General features: G+C 55.1%; 1 protein-coding gene across 1 annotated transcript in view; it reads right to left on the bottom strand.

Annotated features, from left to right (window-relative positions):
* Positions 1 to 20,903, bottom strand: part of ARHGEF10L (Rho guanine nucleotide exchange factor 10 like) — a 120,372-nt gene that overhangs the window by 82,845 nt on the left and 16,624 nt on the right. The window contains exons 3-5 of the mRNA XM_090024664.1: positions 8,609 to 8,699; positions 7,091 to 7,369; positions 6,572 to 6,599 (exon numbers count right to left, since the gene is read on the bottom strand). Of these exons, the coding sequence (XP_089880790.1) occupies positions 6,572 to 6,599; positions 7,091 to 7,369; positions 8,609 to 8,699 (398 nt within the window). The remainder of the gene's footprint in view (positions 1 to 6,571; positions 6,600 to 7,090; positions 7,370 to 8,608; positions 8,700 to 20,903) is intronic.

Raw genomic sequence — 20,903 nt, 5'->3', positions numbered from 1 at the left:
CCTCTTGTACCTTTAAAGCCAAGTGCTCCGCTCCTCTCAGGAAAAACGCAGCCCCCACCCCACCTCCTGGGACACCCCCAGCGCCCCCCGCCCCCCGCGGTCGCCCTCGCTCCTGCCTGGCGTGGAGGCGATGTCCTCGTAGCTCCAGGCAGCCGCTCCTCTGCCTCCCCAGCCCCGCCGGTTCCTCTCCCGCGTCGAAGGCGCGCGGCTGTGCTGACTGGGCGAGAGCAAACTCACTCCCGCTTCCCTCTCCCCGGCTGCATCCTCCCTGCGTGTCGCAACGCCGCCGGGACCACGGGGCATCGTCGCGCTGACAGCCGGACCCGCTGCGCAGCCGCCTCGCCTCCCTCCGCGGAGGTCTGCTCCCTCGGTAGGCTGTAACAGCACTTCTTGGCAGGAGGAGGGAGAGCAACACATTTGTGAGGATCGATGGAGCTGCTCAGGCAGGAGGCTCTGGAGACGCCGGGACTGGAGAGAGGTGCCAGGATGCTGGCGTGCAGCCTCGCGGCTGCGCTGCGTGGTGCTAACCCCAATTTGGGAGCAGACGGAAGGAGCCAGGACTCTGCAGGCCTAGGCTGAGTGACCCAGGGCAAGTCATCACTCCTCTCCTCTCCGTAGCTGTGCTTCCCTTTGCCCTCGGTAGGACACGGCTGCATCAAGGGGAAACGCTGCAGCTCTGCCACCGTCTCAGAAACCGGGGACCTGTCCTCAGCAGGGACCGCGGGCACTACTGCAGTAACACCCACGCATAAAGCATGTTCGACAGCAGCTCTCTCTCACCTGCCAAGTCCCCACCTTGCTCCCCCATCCATATCCTGACACTCGCGCTGCACCGGGGGAGCACTCCCGGCCCCCTTGGAAAGGGAAAGAAACGCCGTGTTTTCCCGGGGTGGCATAACCGCACGCTGCGTGCCCACTTCGAACCAAAAACAAGGGCGTGCGACTTCCTGAGCTGCATCTGCAAGGTGGTACAGGAAAGTGCTGCATGCTGAGCCGCCGAGTCCTCCTCTCTCCACCACGCTGTGCAGCCTGATGCAGCTCATTTACGGCGTCCTTAAATGCAGCCCGCACCCCTGTACCTCTATGAACGTCGATGAATGCTACAAACTAGGAATGCTCTCTGAGCTCCTACACAGTTAGCGCTGCTTTTAAGAAACAAGACATTTGCCCACAAGGGAAACTTAAATCTTTACAACAGCAGAAAGCAAATCCAGCATCAGTCAAGGGCCATTTCAGTCTGGTTGCCATTAGGGGTCAGGATTTAGGCACGATCTTCCCTCCCAAGCCAGACTCGCCTTTTTTGTACCTCTGACCCTCTTCCAGGAGCCCAATGCCCCACGGCTCAGAAAGGACCACGCAGTCTGCAGGCCTGAAGCCCAGCACATGCTCTTCTTGCACCTCCTGAAGGGAGAAATCCCCGTCCCCAGCGTGCTAAAAGTCTGCGAGAGATCAGTGCCGAAGCCAAGCCTTGCAATTTAGACCCAGCCCTAGCAGGGACAGAATTAATGTCCTGGATAAGTGTCCCGAGACAACAACATCCTGTGGGATGACTAACCTGGGTCTGAATCCAGGAGTCGCACCCCGGGCGTTAACCAGGAGAAGCGAAGCATGCTCCATAATGCTCCTTTCACCCCTAGCCTCCAGCATCGCTGCCCATCGCCCATCCAGCGCCAGGGTCGGCCTCGCCATGTGAAACGCAAGCGCTGAGAAAGATGAGGGAGAAGCTGGGAGGCGCCGACACGGGGAGAGCCCCAGAGGTGGGGGATACCGGCTGACTGGTGGGAAGAAAAGATACCTCCAAAACCAGCGAGTAGCCGAGCTGTGTCCTGAGAGCACCCAGGCTCCTCTGATTTATTCCCAGCAGCGCCGATGGCGAGAAGGCAGAATATCTATCCATCGTGCCCCACTTGGTCTGGCTGGGCTGGAAAGCAACAGAAGTTCGCACATCTCTACACACCGCTGTGCCCAACGCCCAGCTGTGTAGACAGCCCTGCCAGCTGCCTCCGTGCAGCCAGCAGCACTCGCTGCATCCGTAGGGGCAGCAATATGCAAACCTAAGGGCACGGATATGGGCATTCAAATCCTGCACGAAAGGAGCGAGCGGATAGCCCAAGCCACCTAAAACAAAGTCGTTTCACCTACACCAACGATGGAGAATCACCCTGGAAAAAAACCGGGGCTAAGAGCCCCACCAGTTTCCACCACTTCTCTCTAACATGCCTCTTGCCAGGCTTGCTAATGGGCATCACGTGCCTGATCCTTCAGCTGCCCCGTGTATTATGCAGCCAGAGCCACGTGAAACACTATTTCTGTGCCAGCAGCTCTTTGCAGCAACACAAACGGCAGGGGTACGGCGACTGGGAAAGGAAGCACCTAGGAAAGCAGGGTGCTCAGGGGCAGGCTCACGGATCCGCGTCTCAAGCTGCCCAGCCCCTCTACCCCGCTACTTCTCTCCCGGCTCCCAGAAGCCGGCCTTCTGCCCCTGCTTTTGGCAGCATTTCCTGCTTCTCACAGCAGGAGCATGGGCTCAGAAACACAGGGGCATCAACATGGAGCCTGTGCAGGAAGGACTGTGAACAAAGCTATAGTTGCTTAATTGACTTCATCCTCACACGGTACACTCGTTCCGCTGCAAAAACAAGCCAAACGTAGACCCAGCCCCTACCAACGGCAGCACCAGGTCGAGGGAAAGGGGGATCTTTCAACACACGTCACCCACCCCAGGGGGCAAGTCATGACTAGCAGCCCACCCTGAGGCCAATACACTCCAGGGTAACCACCAGCTACTGGTAAGTGCTAATGAGCTTGATCTAACTAGAGATGGGGCTGTCACTGCCTTATGGCCACCAAGCAACTATCAGTCTGAAGGTTAATGACGAAATGAAAGCAACTAGCCAGTCTCACTTAAACAGACGGAGTGGAGGATCCCAGTGCATTTTAAAGCAGCAGGCCAGAATTATTCCCATTTTAGCGATGAGGAAACTGAGTCCCAAAGAAGGCTGCGGCATGGGTTGCTCACAGGGGGTCAGGAACAGGGCATGGACTTCGCTCAATTCCTCCTTCTGACTCCATACTTGTCTCTCTGAGCAAACAGAAGAGCCCTGACAAGGTGTCCTGGCTCTTTTACAACTTCACAGCACAGAGGAGTGACAAGTTGCAGGGAACACCCAAGAGATGGGGGTTTGCATAGAGGAAAGGAGGGTCTGGCACCCTTTGAACCCAATTCCACCGTGAATTATTTGCGGTCACATAAGACATGCCACCCCTGGCCTAGGGGGAAGGGGTTGACAAGGGACAGACCCAACCTCACAGGTGTGTGCAGGAAACCCAGGGGACTTAACCTTGCCCAGGTTTCCCTTCCCCGCGGCAGTGTCTGCTCCAGCTGCAAGCTACTCTGGGCAGAGATGCTCTGCCTCCATGCACGTTACAACACCACGGGGCCTTGACCTCAGGACTGCCGTACTACTCAGAGTGACAGATAATTTGTTCAGCCTTCCTGATGTGCAAAAGCTGCAGACAGACAGTATAAATAGCAGGGAGTGGGCGAGATCAAAAGCCTTCGGGCCCAGTGAGAGCAGGGTTATTCACAGCACAGGGCGAGGACTCTGGAGCGGCCCTTTGTGAGCATTTTTAGCATATGAAGCATTTGCTCACATATTGCTTGATACTCGGCCAAAGGCGGAGAGCCTGCTCTCATGTGTGGGAACCCAAATAGCAGGGGGGAGGGGGGGCAAATTAGTAACAGAAGGTTATATTTTGCAGGGGAGAGAGACGTAAAATGTACCATAAGGTTCTTGCAGAGATGTAGCATCAAGTCGAGATGCAGTTGCTGCTCTGAGAGGGTCCCCATGATATTGGATCAGGAAATAGCCAGGCACAGAGCAGCTCTCCTGGCACATACCTGCAGGCAAAGCTATGGGAGAGATCCATGCATTCACAGAGGCAAGGACCTCTCCTGGAGCATGCATTTCAAGCGCATGCTCCAGCAGGATTTGCCCAGCTTCAGGCCCCTCTCAGCTCCCCTAAATGATGATCACCTTGGGATGGGGAAGGGCCCAGCCCTGGGGCTGTCAAACCAGGTGGTTAGGAACAGATGGGGCTGAGAAGGCAGGCTGCATTAACCCTGCTGAGAGCCGTGCTGACGGGGGAGCAGAGATGAAGGCTGCAGACAGCTCTCAAGCAGGGCCAGTGTGTGATCAGATTTGGACTTGATCCCTGTGTAAGGCAGAGGGGGAGAAGGATCCTGACCTGCCACACATCACGTGCTCGGAGATCCTCCGGTGACAGACTGTGCACAGTGCGTGCGAAGTATGCCTCCCCCCGCCACGCTCCCAGACACTGTACATCTCCCTGCAGAGACCTGGCCCCTGAAACAGGCCCTCAAATGCAAAAGTCGTACTGCCATGGGACCACCCCGGTCCCAAAGCTCAGGGGGACGTGGAGATAGGGAGGCCACTGTGCCACGTTACAGGGGACGGGGCTGGCTGCCTACAAGCAGAGTTGTACTCACTCAGCACAGAGAGACCCTGGCTCCTCTGTGCTACCCCTGTGCAAATCAATTGTTATTATGCATTCATATTATTGAGGCAGCTGATCTGACTCAGTAAAACAGGTCCTATTATCAGGTGCCGTATTCATCGGTTGGTTTTTACTGCTATAAATGGAGATCAGGATCCTAAGGCCTCTTCTCCTGCAGAAGTGCACGAGGAAGGAAGGGCTGGAGCTTAGCCTGGAACAGAAAACCCTGCATTTTCCCCGTGCCAGCAAGATAGGCCACGTGCAACTGTAAGAGCCAAGCGAGATGTGGAAGCCTAGGCTGAGGGCTAGCTGGAGAGGACAGGCAGCAGATAAAGCAGCTGATGTGATCTGGTTTAAGGACGGGGGGAAGTTTGGAGACGGTGGGAGTTGCAAGTCCGGAGATGGGTAAAGCCCCAACTCTGCCACAGACTTTCTGGGTGACCTTGGACAAGTCACTTCATGTTCCTTTGCCTCCACCCCCTGTTTGTTAGGACTGTCCAGGGCGGGGACCGTCTCCTGTTCAGGTGGGTGCAGCACCCAGTACAAGGAGGTGCTGCCCTCCCTCCCTCCCTCCTGGAGCAATCATACCAAATACAATGTATAGCAACACCCCATCCAGATACCGCAGTGAGGGATAAAAACCTGAATAGTGCTGGATCCCTGGCCACCTCCCTCCCCAACACCCATTATCCCAATGCAACTCCAGACGCAAACAGCTCCATTTCCAGCCGCTCCCTGCTGCAGATCCTCTGGCCCAGACACCGAGCCTGGAGTTGGAGCCAAGTGGTGACACATGACGCAGCTTTAACGTGCCAGCCAAGAGCGGTGCGGCCGCCCCAGTGCCAAAGGCTGAGCCGGCCTGCTCCGAGCAGCATGCAAAAAGCCTCAGCACCTGCCTCCAGGGCACTGCAATGGGTCTGGTACCTGCCCCATCACATCCAGAAGTGCTCTCTGCTACTGGGGAGGGGGAGTCGGGGGGGAGGACTTGGTGGTTACAACCCTTTGTGCCCGAAATGTGCAGCCAGAGCTGACTCCGGGGGGAAGGAGGTTCAGAAACCTGTCTGCAGGAGGGAGAGAGGGAGCAGTTACCCCTTCCCCACCAGAAATGCAACTGGCCAGGCACGAGCTGGGCAGCAGCGGGACACAGACTGGGCCTCTCTTTTGGAGACCCGGGGGCAGGGAAGAGTAGCAGCCCCACTTCCAAGATGACTTGCTCAGTGGGAGGAGGGGACAGCGGTGGTATCAGATGGCCGACCTGCTGAGATCTGGAGAAGCCCAGCGAAAGCAGAAGCAAAACCCCAAGGATACAGAGGAGACAACACCAATGAATGGCAAGTCTAGGTCAGCTCACACCAGCATCCACCCCTGACCCCTCAGCATGGTGGGGAAGCCCAGCAAATGCTTCATTAGGGTCACCAATCACTCAGGCCAGGACGTCAGCGCCAACGCCGCAAACACCAATCCTCACTCCACATAGAAGTTTCCTAGAAGCAAAACCCACTCAGTCTTCACCCCTGTGCCCTTCCCATCACACACCCAGACAAGCATCCCACCCGCCGTATCAACCCCTCGTGCTTGCGGTAGCTGGCTTAACTTTATAACTTTATACAGAGGAGCCACCCTGCAGAGCCCAGGCTCAGGTGAGAGATTTGAGGCACCTTTACATGTATGTGCGTGGCAGAATGGCACTTCTGTACGGCCCAGGATCCTGCTGGGAGAGCAACAGACTGACTTCCTAGGCATAAAGTTTAGCATGGGAGGAAGCTATTGAAGCCCGAATTTGGGGAAACAAGCAGGGAAAGGGGAGGGGAGGTGATCGACACAGTGCACGCCAAGCCGGCCCGGGACTTGATTGCCCCCCGGTTCACAAGATGCAGCAACTGCGTGAGTTGATCTCTCCATTACCGGCAAACAACTTGGGTTATATCAATTGATATAACCCAATGGATCCATGCCCATTCTCCCCCCACAACCCCCGCCCTCCGAGACCCCCTCCTGGCATCACCCAACAGACGCCCAAGGGCTCTGGCTCACCGAGTCCAGACTCACTTACTCTGTAGGCAGCTGTGTTGCGAGCGAGTCTGTCAAAAACAAAAGCAGAAAGAAATCAAATCAGCATCTCAGAGTCCATTTACCCGGATACGGTACGAGTTGTAGGGGGAGCTCCGGGTACAAATTGGAAGGTGAGCACCCAATTCCTAGGACGGCTGAGACAATAGGAGGTGGAGGTTTGGGAGGGGGCATCTCCTGTGGCATGGGCCCAGCCCCATCCCACCCCAGGCAGACCTACAGACACAACGGAGCCATCTCCATCTCCTGGACAGATTGGACAGGATAAATTGGATATCCCGGGAGGGCAAAGAAGATCTGGCTGAGAGGAGATGCACCCAGCTTTGCATCACGTGGCTGTAATTAGCAGTGGGGCAATCTCCCAATCTTCAGCTGCTCACTGGAGACCTCAACCAAAGGCCTGACTCCCCCAGCATGGGGTTTAATCCCCCCCGGGGCAGGGGGAGATGGATCAACCTCGCAGGGATGCCCTGGCTTTGCATGGGTCCGGTGCCCTACTCACTGGCGCTGATGCTGGAGTCGGAGTCGGTGAGCGGTGCCTGCCCCGCCGGGGAGGCTCCCTCCCTCTCCTGGGCTGCAGCCGGGGGCTCAACCCCCACTCCCGACTGATGCCTCTGGCCTGGGGCCTGCAAGGTAGCTCCCACGCTGGGCTCGGTGCTAGTGCTGCTCGCCCCCACGATGGAGTCCTCTTCCTCCTCGCTCTCCTCCAAATCGAACGCCTCCCCTAGCTCTTCCTCCCCCTCGGCCGAGGCCTCCAGGGCGCCCTGCGCCAGGCCAACCCCTGCAAGGAGAGGCAGAGGTGGGCACAGGTGGGGGCACAGGCACAAGACAGCCCAGAGCAGCTGGAGCATCTTTCACCTGCTTTCTCTGGGGGCCAGCCCCAGCAGACAACGTGCCAGCACTGGGGCACCCGCGCTACGCATGGCTCTCCGATGGTTAAGGCACGTACTGCAAGTCAGACTACTACTGCCTCTGCCTATCGATGCTGATGATATAATCAGGATAATAACAGCCCCCAGCTCGTATCGCCCTTCCTATCAGCACCTCTCAAAGTGCCCTAACCAAACTAGGACCAGACGGATCTTGCACGGGGACAACAAAGGCACAAAGGAAGGAAGCGCTCCCCCAGCACAAGTCTGTCGTGGATCAGACGGATGCTCTGCATCCAGCGCCTGCCCCGACTCTGGTCCCGTAGCTCAGGAAAGGAGGGCTCGTGCTAACAGAGGTTCAGCTCCTCGGGCGATCTGCTGCCGCCTGCCCAACAAGTACACGGAGGTCTCAAGCAGCGCATTTTGATCGCTCCCCACCGCACAACAAGGGAAAGCTCCTCTTGGTACCTCCGGCAGGGCAGGAGCTCCCCAGGGCTGCCCCCATTACAGAGCCCGAAGCACGGCCTGGGATTCAACCAGATTCCCCCAGGGAGCCACCAGCAGCACCAGCTGGGATGACACGGGGTCCTGCTGTCTGTACCACGAGTGCCGTGTCCCTGTCCTCAACGCCTATGCACATGATAGAAAAACCAAGAGGCAGCACCTGTGCACCTCCCCTAAAGCACCAGGCTGTAGTTTGGGGGTATTGGGGTCTTCTGCTGAGGCAGGGCTGACACACTGCAGCTGCTGGGGCTCCCCATCCATCTCGGCATGCACGAGAGCCCGGTACCCGCCTGTCTTGCCATAGCCCATCCCTGGGACCTTGCTGTCAGGGGCCGGGCAGGCCGGGGTGTTCTGGGCACAGAGGAGAGCGAGCGGGTGTGTGGTGCAGGGGGAGCCATCACAGCTGCACGGGGCCGCCCAGTGCAATCCCACAAGCTGTGCAAGGAAAGGATGACAGTCCATCCCCCTCGGCCTGCATGGAGGGCAGCTTTGCATTAGAAGAGCCCCACTGAAGACAAGCTAAGGTGCCCATCAGCAGCAGCCGCTCCTGCAGGACTCGAACTGGGGTGGGCAGAAGGAATCCCCCCAGGAAAGCAGTGCCCACACCCCCAGGGCCACCCACACCCAGACGGCTGCGGGTACAGTACCTACTGCAGGGCTCGGGGCTGGGTTGGAGGAAGCCATCTCACTCTTGCTACGAATCCGGATGCTCCGCCGGGCAACTGGGCAGCTGCTTTCCTGGGGATGCAAGGAGAGGAGACAGCTGCTGAGAAGGGACCCCCAGCACCCATTCCTAGGGCAGGAGGGGAAGGATCCTGCACCCTTCTCCAGCCCCCCGCATCTCACAGGGCTTCGCTGATGGTGAGACCCCGTGATAAGTGGGGGGGAATCCCCTATACAGCCCTTGTCTTCAGAGGGCTCAGCAGGTCATTCTCCAGGTCAGAGGTAGCAGTGCACCCCTGCTCCTAAAACGGCACCCCAGGGGTGCACCTCTTCTACCCACTCTCACCAGCATTTGCAACTTCAAACAAGGCCAAGTTTGCCAGCGGAGGCAGACCAGAGGCTGGGCAGGGGGCTGGGACAGGAGCAGCCCCCCGACTCTGCCCCAGTGTGCAACACGGCGGGATTCGTGGAGGGAAGGGGGTGGAAAGCCCAGCCGGAAAGCAGCCCGTGCCCTCCCTTGGAGGTGATTAAATGAAAAGCCAGGCCCCTGGCACGATGCCCAGCGGGGAACATTGTCCTTGCTGGTTAGGCAGAAAGACCCTGCTAGGACTCAATGGCCTTTTATTTTTTGCTCTGAGCCCCCGGTGGCTCAGCCCCTCTGACGTGAGCAACCCGTGACATTTAACCCACGCTACCGCTCGGGCTTGCCACAGAGATCACACGACAACCCCCAATTAAAGCAGGCATGGCCTGTCCGTCCCAGCCGCCTTCTTCCCCTAAACGAGGGCAGGGCAATGCTACCATTTGCACCAAGGCAGACAATTTGGGGCTACAGCAGGACCAAGGGCAGCCGGTTCAGAGCTGTTCTGACTGCCTGGTAAATGCTGGCGACAGGCAAGGACCCACTTCCACCAGGGACAAGAGCAGCCCTGAATGGGTTAAGGAGATGAACTTGCCCCAAGTCTGGGGGTTTTGGACGCTGGGCTTGGGCCTCCTACAGAGATGGGGCGAGCCCCGAGGGCAGCACTTCCCCCTAGTACTGCAGCCGGGGGGTGCGAGGGGCATCGTCACTGACAAACGGGGATAACTCGCCGCCAGCCCAGCCGACTCCAGGTCAGCGCTACCGCACGAGCGAAGGACTTGGGTGTAGCCCCTGACGGACAGGTCAAGCGAAGACGAGCCCTGTGTCACACCGCTCCCTTTGGCAGGGAGCAGTTGTGCAACCCTCAGGCAGGAGTTGCAATCGGCCTGCGGTAGGAATCAAAACGTTGCACGGGGAAGTGAGCTCCGTGCAAAGCCCGGGCCTTCCCATTCACCCCAGAGAGCACGCAGGCGTCCGCAGAGCCCTCGCAAACCCGCGCCAGCCGCAGCCACAGCCCAGGAAGAGAGTTTCCCGCAGTGGTGACACCTCTGCACCCACCCCCAGACCTTCAGGCTGCAGAGCTGCATGGGGCCGATGCTCTCCGAGCACCCCCAGCTCAGACAGCAAAGGGGGCAACCATGCAAATCCAGGCCAGAGTGCTTCCCGCCTGGTCGCCCTGATGATACCTTCCTCCGAGGCTGCCGGGAACGGACGCCACACTATCTACCCCAGGAAACCCCCCGCCCGGACACCTTCCTCGCAGCCTCACCAGACCCCTCCATCCGCAGCGCTGGGGTCCTCGTCGCTGCACCCCAGCAGCTCCTGCCGTCACCCCGCCTCTCTGCTTTTCCGGGGCTGGGACATGGGCTGTTGGGAAGGCGAGCAGGTCCCCACAGCTCACAATGCCGCCATGCCTGGCTGCACAGGCTGTTTGAATGCTGCTTGCCGCCTGACACGGCTTCCCAGGCAATTGAATGGGGCTGGAGCTGGCTCAGCTGGGGCTAATTTTGGTAGCCAAGGCAACTGGGCACGGGCATGGGGGAAGGGGAAGCTGGAGCATCAATGCTATTACCATGCAAGAGAAGCCCCCCTCCAGCCTGCGCCAAAAAGGGACTCCCACTTGCTCAGAGCATCAGTGGGATTAACCCCTTCTCAGCCACCGGCTCGGTGCGCAAGGGAGGCGAGCGCCGACAAAGCTAACAGCAGGGCAAGCAAGCAAGGCCCGGCACAGGTCTCTCTGGCCGCAAAAAAAGCATCAAGAGATGCGGTGCTCTAATGGATTCACTCTGGGCATGCAGGAAGGAGACGGCCGCGCTGTTCTCAGAGCTGCTCGGGGGCCTTCAAGGTCATTTCGACTGCCCTCTGCCTTTGTCCAGTCACCTTGGGGGAGGAAAGGGGCACCCAGCAAAACACAACCCCCAAGATCTGCGATATAAACACCACGTGGCTGTTCAGATCGACTCCAGTGACCACCTAGATGGAGGCAATTTCTGGCTGCATCTCCAGCTGCGAGACACAGGAGATGGAGGCACACACGTACCACACCAGGCGAGGCGAGAGTCTCGAGGCATCTGGACAAATGCCCTGGCAGGGCACAGTCTGTACCAAACGAGCCTGGGCTTTCTTAATAACCCCGCTCCTCCGGCATCTCCTAGCCCAGTCACGCTCACCCAGGGTGCCCCGAGACCCTTTCAAGGGCACCGGGCAATGAGAGCCCTGTTTGGTTTGCAAGCAAGATTCACAAGATAAACCCGGTTATTTCAAATAGGAAGTCATAGTTGTGGTTCGAGTTCTTTGCAAGAGAAACTGCTCCATCATTTTCTTCCCCCTGCCCAGAAAAAAAACCTAAGAGCTAGCATTTTCCAAAGGGAGCACAAGTCTATCCAGGAAGTGGCCACCTTTTTGGGAAGGAGAAGGTCGATTTGAAGCCCAGGCCAGGGGTAACTCCTATCTGCGTGCATTAAAAAGGTTGCGAACCCACTGTCCGAGTGCTTCATAAATAGCTCTTCAGACCCCCACGCTCTCCCCTCAGCGGTGGGAAGGGATGACGACTCTCCAAAGCAAAGACAGCCCCTTCATTTTTGTTTCTGCAGCTTGCAGAGCTAAGGGCCCTCACTCCCAGAAGGGTGGGCTATCCAGGGACACATGCACTCTCCCCAAAACAAGTGAATATGCATTATTAATCCTGCTGTTGGGCTGCAAAAACCAGTGCAGGTAACTGAGTCTTGGGAGCATGTCGCAGAGGGAAAAAAAGCCAGCAGCAGGTGCCACCTCCAAATGCATGCCCTATATCTCTAGGGGTCCAGCAATGCACTGAGAAGTGCAAGACAACCGGTATTAAAGAAAAGGGATCAGGGCAACACAGGGCATGACAAGATCCTTGGAAAACGATGGGTTAAGCCCAGCTGCTGCTCTCTTCCTCTACATTGCCGGCACCTTAATGACAGCTTGTTAGAGAGACTGCGCTTTTGGGGAGGTCAGGGTCATAGGGCCGAGCTGAAGCGCAGGCCAGAGGTTACTCCCATCTGCATGCATTAAACTGCAGCCAGGCCCTCCGCAGCTGCACGTCCCCCCCGCAGGAGCCCTTGCCTAAAGCAGCTGGGTTTGCTGCTTCCGCTGAGTCAGTCCCCAGCTGGCAGTTGGGAAAACCTAGAGGAAATCGGGGAAACACTGACCAAGAGGCCAGGCCGGAAACGGAAGCAGGTCCAAAAGCTGCAGAGCTCCAACGAGGACATGTTTTTCCAGCTCAAAAGTTCAGGAATGAGCACGGGCTGAGGGGAAATGACAGCAGGACCAGATCCACGCAGCCCCGGGAAATCCCTGCAGGTCACGGCTCGCTAGGACGTGCACGGAGCAAGGGTGAAACAGAGCCCCGTGGGCTTGGCCCTGCACAATTGAGCAGCTCCGTTCTCAGGGGAGAGGAAGGGACCGAGCTCACCCCGAGCGGGAAAGAAGAAGGTCTTCATGCCATCCGGAGCCAGGCATGGCTGCAGGCGGCAGGAGAAACCACGGGCGGCTGGATAGGAAACAGGCGGAAAGCCTGGAGCTGCTGCATTTGCAGCGAGGCCTGATGCCAGCGGCAGAGACACGTGCTCCAAACCAGAGGGAAGAGAGGAGCCTGGAGGAATTGCAAAGGTCAGGCGGGAACCGGCAGTGAAGGCATTAGCGTTCCCCGGCAGCAGGCAATGCACCTGCCACAGGAGACGGGGGATGCTGCAGCAGACGTATCAGACTGGGGCACCCCGGTGTCACTGGCGGGGTGCGGCGCAGGGTCTTGTTCAGGACTCGGATGGAGTCAAGGGAGTCTTCCCGCCTGAGACAGGCTCAAGGGACACCGAGGTCACACAGCAGGTTGGCAAAGGCAGGCCCCGCACCCGGGCCTGACGGCCTGCACCACGGCACGGCTCTGCGGAAGCCGGCTCCGAACCACTCCACGCCAGGTCCCTCCGGTCCGTGCAGCACAGCTCTAGACAAGGAGGTAAGATGTGATGGGGGAAGAAGCGGGCCCGCAGCGCTTCTAGCCGGCATCCCAAACACGGCTCGGGCACGCGTGGCGTCACGCTGGCTCAGACGGACGCCTCTAAAGCTCTCGTGACAGCTGTGCGGATGCTAGCCTTCCCTCTATGAAACAAAGCTGATTTCAGGATAGATTTGATCGATTAGAAGCCGACTGAAGAGAAACCACGTGAAGCTGAGCCCGGGCAGCGTGTGTGATCCAGTCAGCCAAGCGTGTGCGTGCCCATGGACTGCTCACTATGGCCAAGTGACCCGCCAGGTCCACTGAGCCCATCCCCCTGGTGTCCTGCCAGAAGTCAAGGTGCAGAAGACAACCCTGATGAGCACCCTGGGATGCACGCCGGGTCAACCAGGGCTGCAGGGAGCATTGCAAGCTGTGGGTCCCCTTCCCCGAGATGCCAAGAAAGGGTGCTTTCGATCCGTGCCCTGTCGCGGGACCGTGCACTTCGCGCAGTCCAGGGTTAGCTATTCCGGTGGCCGAAGAACAGGCTTTGACATCCAAGACGGAGACTCCCTGTGCTTGCAGCAACCTGGGACAGGAGGAGGGCAGCTAGGGAGGCATTTCCAGCTGCTCTGAACAACAGAGCAGCCGATCCAAATTTCTGCCCTAGCTTTTCTGGCTGCTTCTTTCTGGTTGTTCTCTGCATTTCCTCTGCAGACAACTCACAGACAGCAATTACCCCAGACAGAGGGGTGGCAGACTCTTTATTTAAAGGCATCCTGCTTATTGCTGATAAGAGGCAGGCATTAAAAATAAACACACCTGACATTTCCTAGATAAAAAAGCCCAACTTCTTGAGTTTTCTTTTACACTAATGTGCAAATCCATCTGCTTCCCTACAAGGCTCAAAAACAGACTTAGCCTCCCTCTGCACTGCTCTTGAAAGCTAATTCTGCCCACAAATATTTTCTTAATGACCCTTTTGCGAGCGTTTGCTTACTGACACAAACATGTTTGCTGTGATTTATTCAGGGATGCTTCCTCTCTCTAAACTCTGTTCCCTGGTCCCATATATGGGGAAATGTTTCCAGCCAAGGAGTGATGTTTAAATCCTCTTGTGCATATTTATATCCCTTGCATATTGTTGACTAAGTGTATCATAAACATGCCATTCCCCTGTTTCTGAGCTTGCGCCTCCCCAAATGAATGTCTGAAGAGGTCTCTCCAAATCACTGTGTTTTGTTTGTAAATAGTTTCATAGTGTGTAGGGTCGGAAGGGACCTGAGCAGATCATCGAGTCCGACCCCCTGCCATGGCAGGAAAGAGTACTGGGGTAAAACGACCCCGGCAAGATGTTCATCCAGCCTCCTCTTAAACACCCCTGGGGTAGGAGCCTGCACCAGTTCTCTTGGAAGCTGGTCCCAGACCCTAGCCGCCCTGACCGTGAAGTCGCGCCTCCTGATATCTAACCTAAACCTACCCTCCGCCAGCTTGTGACCGTTATTCCTGGTCACTCCTGGCGGTGCTCGGGGGAACAGGGACTCCCCCAGTGCCTGCTGGTCCCCCCGACTAGTTTGTAACAGGCCACTAGATCCCCCTCGGCCTTCTCTTGTGGAGGCTGAACAGGTTCAGGTCCTGTAGCCTGTCCTCACAGGGTCTGCCCTGTTGTCCCCTGACCATGCGAGTGGCCTCCTCTGGACCCTCTCCATGCTGTCCACGTCCCTCTTGAAGTGCAGTGCCCAGAACTGGACGCAGTACTCCCGCTGCGGCCTGACCAGTGCTGCATAGAGGGGGAGGATCACTTCTTTGGACCTGCTCGAGATGCATCTGTGGATGCATGACAAGGTGCGGTTGGCCTTCCTGACCGCGTCCCCACACTGCCGGCCCATGTTCATCTCAGAGTCAGTGATGACCCCCAGATCCCTTTCCACCTCCGTGCTGACAAGAGGGGAGTTCCCCAACCTGTAGGTATGGCGCCGGTTGTTCCTCCCGAGGTGCAGCACCTTGCACTTGTCTGTGTTGAATCCCATCCTGTTCTCATCCGCCCACCCTTGTAACCTGTCTAGGTCTGATTGTAGCCTGTTGCATCCTTCCAGTGTGCCCACGTCCCCCCACATCTTGGTGCCATCAGCAAATTTGAACAGGGTGCTTTTTACCCCCTTGTCCAAATCACTGAGATGTTGAACAGTGCGGGCCCGAGGACCGAGCCCTGGGGGACCCCACTGCCCACGTCCTTCGAGGCTGAGAAGGACCCATCCACTACCACCCTCTGGGTGCGGCCCTCCAGCCAGTTGGCGACCCATTTGACTGTGTGGGTGTCTACACCACAGCCCCCAGTTCCTTGATGAGAACGGGGTGAGAGACTGTCAAAAGCTTTCTGGAAGTCCGGGAAGACTAAATCCAGGCTAAGAGCTCTCAGACCTACGGGAAACTGAGAATTAAATGCAGATCTTCCCTCAGCAAAAGCAAGGCTCCTGTCACCTGAGACAGATTCACAGAAGCTTACAGACAAAAGTAGAGTCCACCATGGTGACAGTATATGGACCATGACACTAACTGGAGCATTTCCAATTCCAGTGGCTAGGATGCAAGGACGGAGGTATGCATTAGCAAGCTCAATACCACCCAGATGCAGCTACCATATTCCCTACATTGATGAAGCTGCAGCTTTTCCAAACGGGACTGAAGACATCACCCTAAAAATGACATGGAAACACAGTGGGGCACTGAGACCTTCAGGAACTCCCATGCCAGTTGTGCCAGAGACCCCCCAAAATGACCTCCACATCCAGTACATCACCTTCTGCCGAGCAACCACAGAGCAGCAGCACCAGACCTGTGCTCCATTGCACTGGCGAAGTCTCCCCCAAGGACCGGGGGCTGGATCCCTGTATGGGAGATCGTTTGCAGCCCCGTATGGGTGGCAGGGGAAGGAGGAATGTAAAGAGTCCTGGAAGGAAAAACATTTAGACTTGAGCGCATCTCAGCCAAAAAAAAAAATATTCCCCTGCTGGGTGTTTTTAATCCCCTGGTTTTTTATTCTTCCAGCAAAAACAAGCAAAGCATTTTCACTTGTGTTCGAAAAAAATCTGAGCAAAAGAAGGTATGCACAAAAAAAACTAGAAGCCAGGGCAGGATCAGCCTACTTGATTTCATTGGGATAGCAGAGGTGCGGAAGGCTAGTTCCCGTTGACAGCCAGCATAAGCTCCTAACAGACCGATTTGTCCTCCAGCCAGTTATTTTGCCATCTGGCTTCTGCAAGCAAGCCTGTTATGGAGGAGAATTAGCATGCTCTCCTCTCTCAGCAAAGATGGGTGAAGATCTCTTAATTGCTCCAGAAAACAGGTTGCTCTATAGCAAGTTTATTCATGTAAAATCCGACCCGCACACATGGTAGCAGCTGTGCATAGGAGACTGGCCACGGTGGAGGTGTCTGAAGCATGTGCCATTTGCCACATAGATCTTCCATGGGGTTTGGGCGCTGGATCTGTCCCACGTGGCTGACGTAATGGAGAGCACAGCATGGCAAACAAGAGTCTTGCAGGAGAGGCTACACGCAGCCCTTGCAGAAGGACTGCAAAATGCAGCAAATGTTTGTATGGGAGGGAAAGAAACAGGACAAGATAAACCTCAGCCCCGACTCTCTCCACAACTTGCACTGTGAAGTCGTTTTACGCCAACACTAAGCAGCTGCACCCTACCACTGCTCTGACCTGATCGCGCTTTATGCTCGCTATGGCCCAGGCGCACCACATCTGGACACAGCCCAGCCCCTGGAGGTAATCCGGTTGAACATCCCACTCTTCAAGTCAAACAAAACAAGTCTCTGGCTCTTGTGGTTGTCAAGAAAAGCCGAAGTCCAGCCACCCAGAGACAGCTTCTCAAAGTCCCAGACCGACTGCTCCAGAGGCCTGCCACTGCCCCGGGTCTATGGGGATTTAGGACTCAGATGACACAGTGAGGGTAATCCAGATGTGCATCGAAGGAGAGAAAATGGGGGCAATGACAGGTTCGTGGCCTCGATGCGTCCGTGGCAGCAGTGAGCATAAATCACAAAAGGTTAGCTTTTAAAGGGGATGTTGGTCATAGCCCCATTGGTCTCAAGACACAGGCAGACGAGGTCCTTTGGATGAATGTGATCTCTTTTATTAGACCAACTAAACAGATGGAAAAAAATATTCTTTGCAAGCATTCGGTGTCTGTACCTGAAAGCTTTCAAAGAACAATTTTCTCAACTATTTAGCTGGTCTAATGAAAGCGATCACATTCACCCAAAGAGTTTTTAAAGGCATTTAAGTGCCAACAATTTGTCCCCGGATCCGTCCTGTGCCTTAGTTTCCCTGTCCATAAACTATTATCATCTCTCCCTACCCATGAGGGCATTATCATCTATCCCTTCTGTCTGTGCGTGTAGCACCTAGAGCAATGAGACCCAGAGCTGAGCTGGGGGCTGGAGGTACGGCACCCATGACATTGCCACAGCTGTAATAGGGGAAAACCTCTGCACCTTAGGGCAACAAATTCTCCCCAGCAATTGAAGGGGAAGAAATAGAGGAGCAGGGAAGTGGGACCAGCTCCTGTGTCTAGGCAGCCTGGGTGAACTAATACTCCTTCAGACTCTCCTATGAGTAAGCTGGGAAGTATCTGTCTTTGTTAGTGCATTTTTAGCCTTTGTGCTTAAGCGACAGCTTCCAGCTGTTAAAGCTGCCCATGCAGCTGGGTATTTGGGTGTCCAATAGCAATGGAGACTTTTGGGTCTCCGCTTCAGACTGCCACGAAGGCTGGGCCTCAACCAGAAATGCATTCACCACCAGCCCAAGAACCAGGGGTTAATTTAAAATCTTATTTATTGCTATGTGACTCCACTTAAATCTGCCTTCCAGCTGGATTGCCCAATGGCACTTCCTGCTAATCCTGCTTTGCCAGGATCTACCCAAAGCTTTTGTTTAGCAAGACACACTGGAGCATTGCAAGATGACTTTCACAGGGAGCAGGCAGCATGGCTGTGTGCAATGCACCTTTATGCCATGAGGGTGGAAAAAGGTCCAAGAAAGCATTTTTAAAGGTCTCCTTTCTTGTTATTTAAAAAGATCAATCCTATTAGCACCAGCCCAAAATGGAAGGCTCTGGCATGCAATGCATGTGTATCCCCTTCTCCATCCAGGGGATGCACCAGAAGTGGAAAGCTTGCTCACATTAGAGGCAGACAGGGCTCTTTGGGTGAATCCAACTATTTGAGTTGGTCTAATAAAAGATTCACCCAAAGAACCGTGTCTGCCTATGTCCTTGGACCAACACAGCTACAACCTAGAGCCCTGCTCACATTAGAAATATTCTTGGAGGAAGGCAGATGCTGCTGTTGGAAAGCAACAGGCTCCAGACTCTACACTCTGGCTGCAATGGTCATAGGGGTGGAAAGACCTTAAGAGGGTTATTATGGCCCGCACGCTGATAAGTCAGCATAGCAGAGGACCACCAGCCAGAAGATGGATGGATGAGATGCAGCAGAGAGCCACAGCCCTCCTGAAGTGTGTGCTTCCAGAGATGGACTGAGAAGACTTGGGAAGCCCTGCTACGATGGGCAGGAATAAATGCAGCTTTGCTCTGGAAGCATCAATTGTTGAAAACCTCTGCGCAAATTTCCCTCATCTGGACAAGACCCTAATGAAGTGGCAAAACACCAGGAATGGAAGTTGAGCAATTGAGGAAGTTTTAAGCAGCATGACTGAAAAAAAAAAAAAATCCATGATTGTCGTTTCTACCAATACCTATTTAACTTCAATGACTGATTAACACTGAGGATTCAAAAGACATCTTTGTTAATGCTCAAAAACCCCATCCATTCAATAGAGGAGGAAAGAACTCCGATACCTCGCCCTACAGCAAAACCAGAGACGGCCAGATTCAATATTACTGACATTTTTTTTAAAAAAAGAAGAAAATCCCCGTCTGTTCATTATAAAAGACACCAACAAACAACATGGCCCATTTTTAAATATCCTTTGCAATCCAGCTTTACAGTTTTAAGTGGCGTGGGCTGTACAGCGAAGCTCCTCTAACGGGCTGAGGATTTCTCCCAGCTCTAGACAGAAGGATGAGCTGAGAAATTCCAGTCTGGATTTGGAAATTTTTCCTGGATTTTTCCTTCAGGTCCATCATCGAGTTAGCAGCCAGCTGGAGGAGAGACCGAGGGCTGGAATCTGCATCAGCTCACAAAAAACAGGCAACGTTTGCTTGGGGCACCATTCGCTGGGGAAACAGCATGGGTGATCTTGCAATTAAGGTGCTGGCCGGGGAATCTGGAGGGCTGAGTTCAGCTCCAGATTCACCACGTGAGCCTGAGCTAGTCACTGATGGGCCAGATCCTCAAAGGAGCTCATCGTATGCCCTGCAGGCACTCGGCGTCTGAACCACGCTGGCACTAACACCGTTGCCTTTCAAGACTGACAGACGCCAAAACCACTGGGCTGGACACTGAAGAAAAGGCTGGAGTAGGATTGAAGCCATGATGATCCAGGGCAGCAGCGGGCCACCCTTTTGACTGGTGTCCCACAAAGTAAGCCCCACGCCCTCCCCAAGTGCCACTCCGACACCCCCTCCTGATCTGCTGCTCTGCTTTCTCCTCCCTACCCAATCTGCCGCTCCATTGCCTTCTCCCCCTGCCAACCTTTCACTTCCCAGACAAGTTGCCCATGCAGTATTGCCAGCTCTCATGATTTCTGGTGTCGTTCTTAAAGTCTTTACTTTGGGAATGTGAAAAACTTAGCTCTTTCATGTACGCGCATGCACATGTGTGTATAAATGTATATAAAAGAAAAAAACTAAGTTTTTCACATCCCCGAAGTGTGGCCTTTAAGAACAATGCCAAAGATCACGAGAGTTGGTAACAGTGTCCATGACACCTGTGGCAGGCGTGCTACAGATTTCCAACCCTGGTTGGCAGGACAGGCAGGAAGTAAGAGGTGTTTGGCAATCTTTTTTTAATGGACCAACTTCATAGGTGAGAGCTGTTAGACCAGCTTTTGGACGTCAAGGTCTGGGAAAGAAGCAGACGCAACCTAAGCCACGCACCGGGTAGAACAACCATTTCTGTTGCACCCCCGCCGGTGTAAAGGAAAAAACTCAGTAAAAAGGGAAGTGGACCTTTTTTAGCAAAGCGAAGTAAACCTGTGGAAAAACAAGGTACCAGAAAAAACTTATAGAGCAACACGAACCAAGAGAGATGACCTTAATTATGTGACAGCAAGCCCATTCAAAGGGGGATAAAGCCATCACTACCCGTGGACCACAGGGAGGTTAGCAAAGAAAGCAGGTAAGATGAGCCATAAAACCACTGTGCTGAGTCCTTTCCTTTTGGCGGCCTATAGAGGCGTGCATTTGCTCCACGACCCATCTCTGGAGGCGCTGCATAGATCTTCCTTGAGAACAAGTGCACGAGGTCAGAGATGGAGAGTGGGTGCTCCGAGCTCTCCCGCTGGGCGGGGAAACCTGGACAGATGATGATGTCTGAAAAAAGGAAGCTGGTGGATGTTGAGGTTGTGTGAAAACCAAATGGCCTTGCCTCTTCAGGCTGCGATTCCCCATGCAATAAAAGAGGAGAATAGCATCTCCTGTATCCCAGGGGCTCTGAAGGCAAAGACATAAATGGGCACATCTACATGTTCATTAATGCGCTTTAGGTAATGCACATTAAATTTAGTACCTTCATCATGAGCTACTAAAAAAAGGTGCATTTGCCTATTTTAAGTTGCATCAGCTAAAGAGCACTTTTTTGCGATGCTTTAACGCGCATTAAAACGCACATGTAGACATGCCCAGTGTGTGTCAGGTGCTCAGGTACCTCAGTGGCCAGAGGCACATGAGTAGTAGCTACATTTCTATTCCTTAATACCACATCACCGATTAATTGTTGAAGGACTTGGCAGAAAAACACCTCCATTGATGCTTACTGCCAAGGTA

Source organism: Crocodylus siamensis, chromosome 12 (genome assembly GCF_052110815.1).
Source record: "Crocodylus siamensis isolate JL-2025a chromosome 12, ASM5211081v1, whole genome shotgun sequence".
Taxonomy (NCBI): Eukaryota; Metazoa; Chordata; order Crocodylia; family Crocodylidae; genus Crocodylus; species Crocodylus siamensis.
The sequence above is the reverse complement of the archived record's forward strand: the minus strand, read 5'-3'. Positions and strand labels throughout refer to the sequence as shown.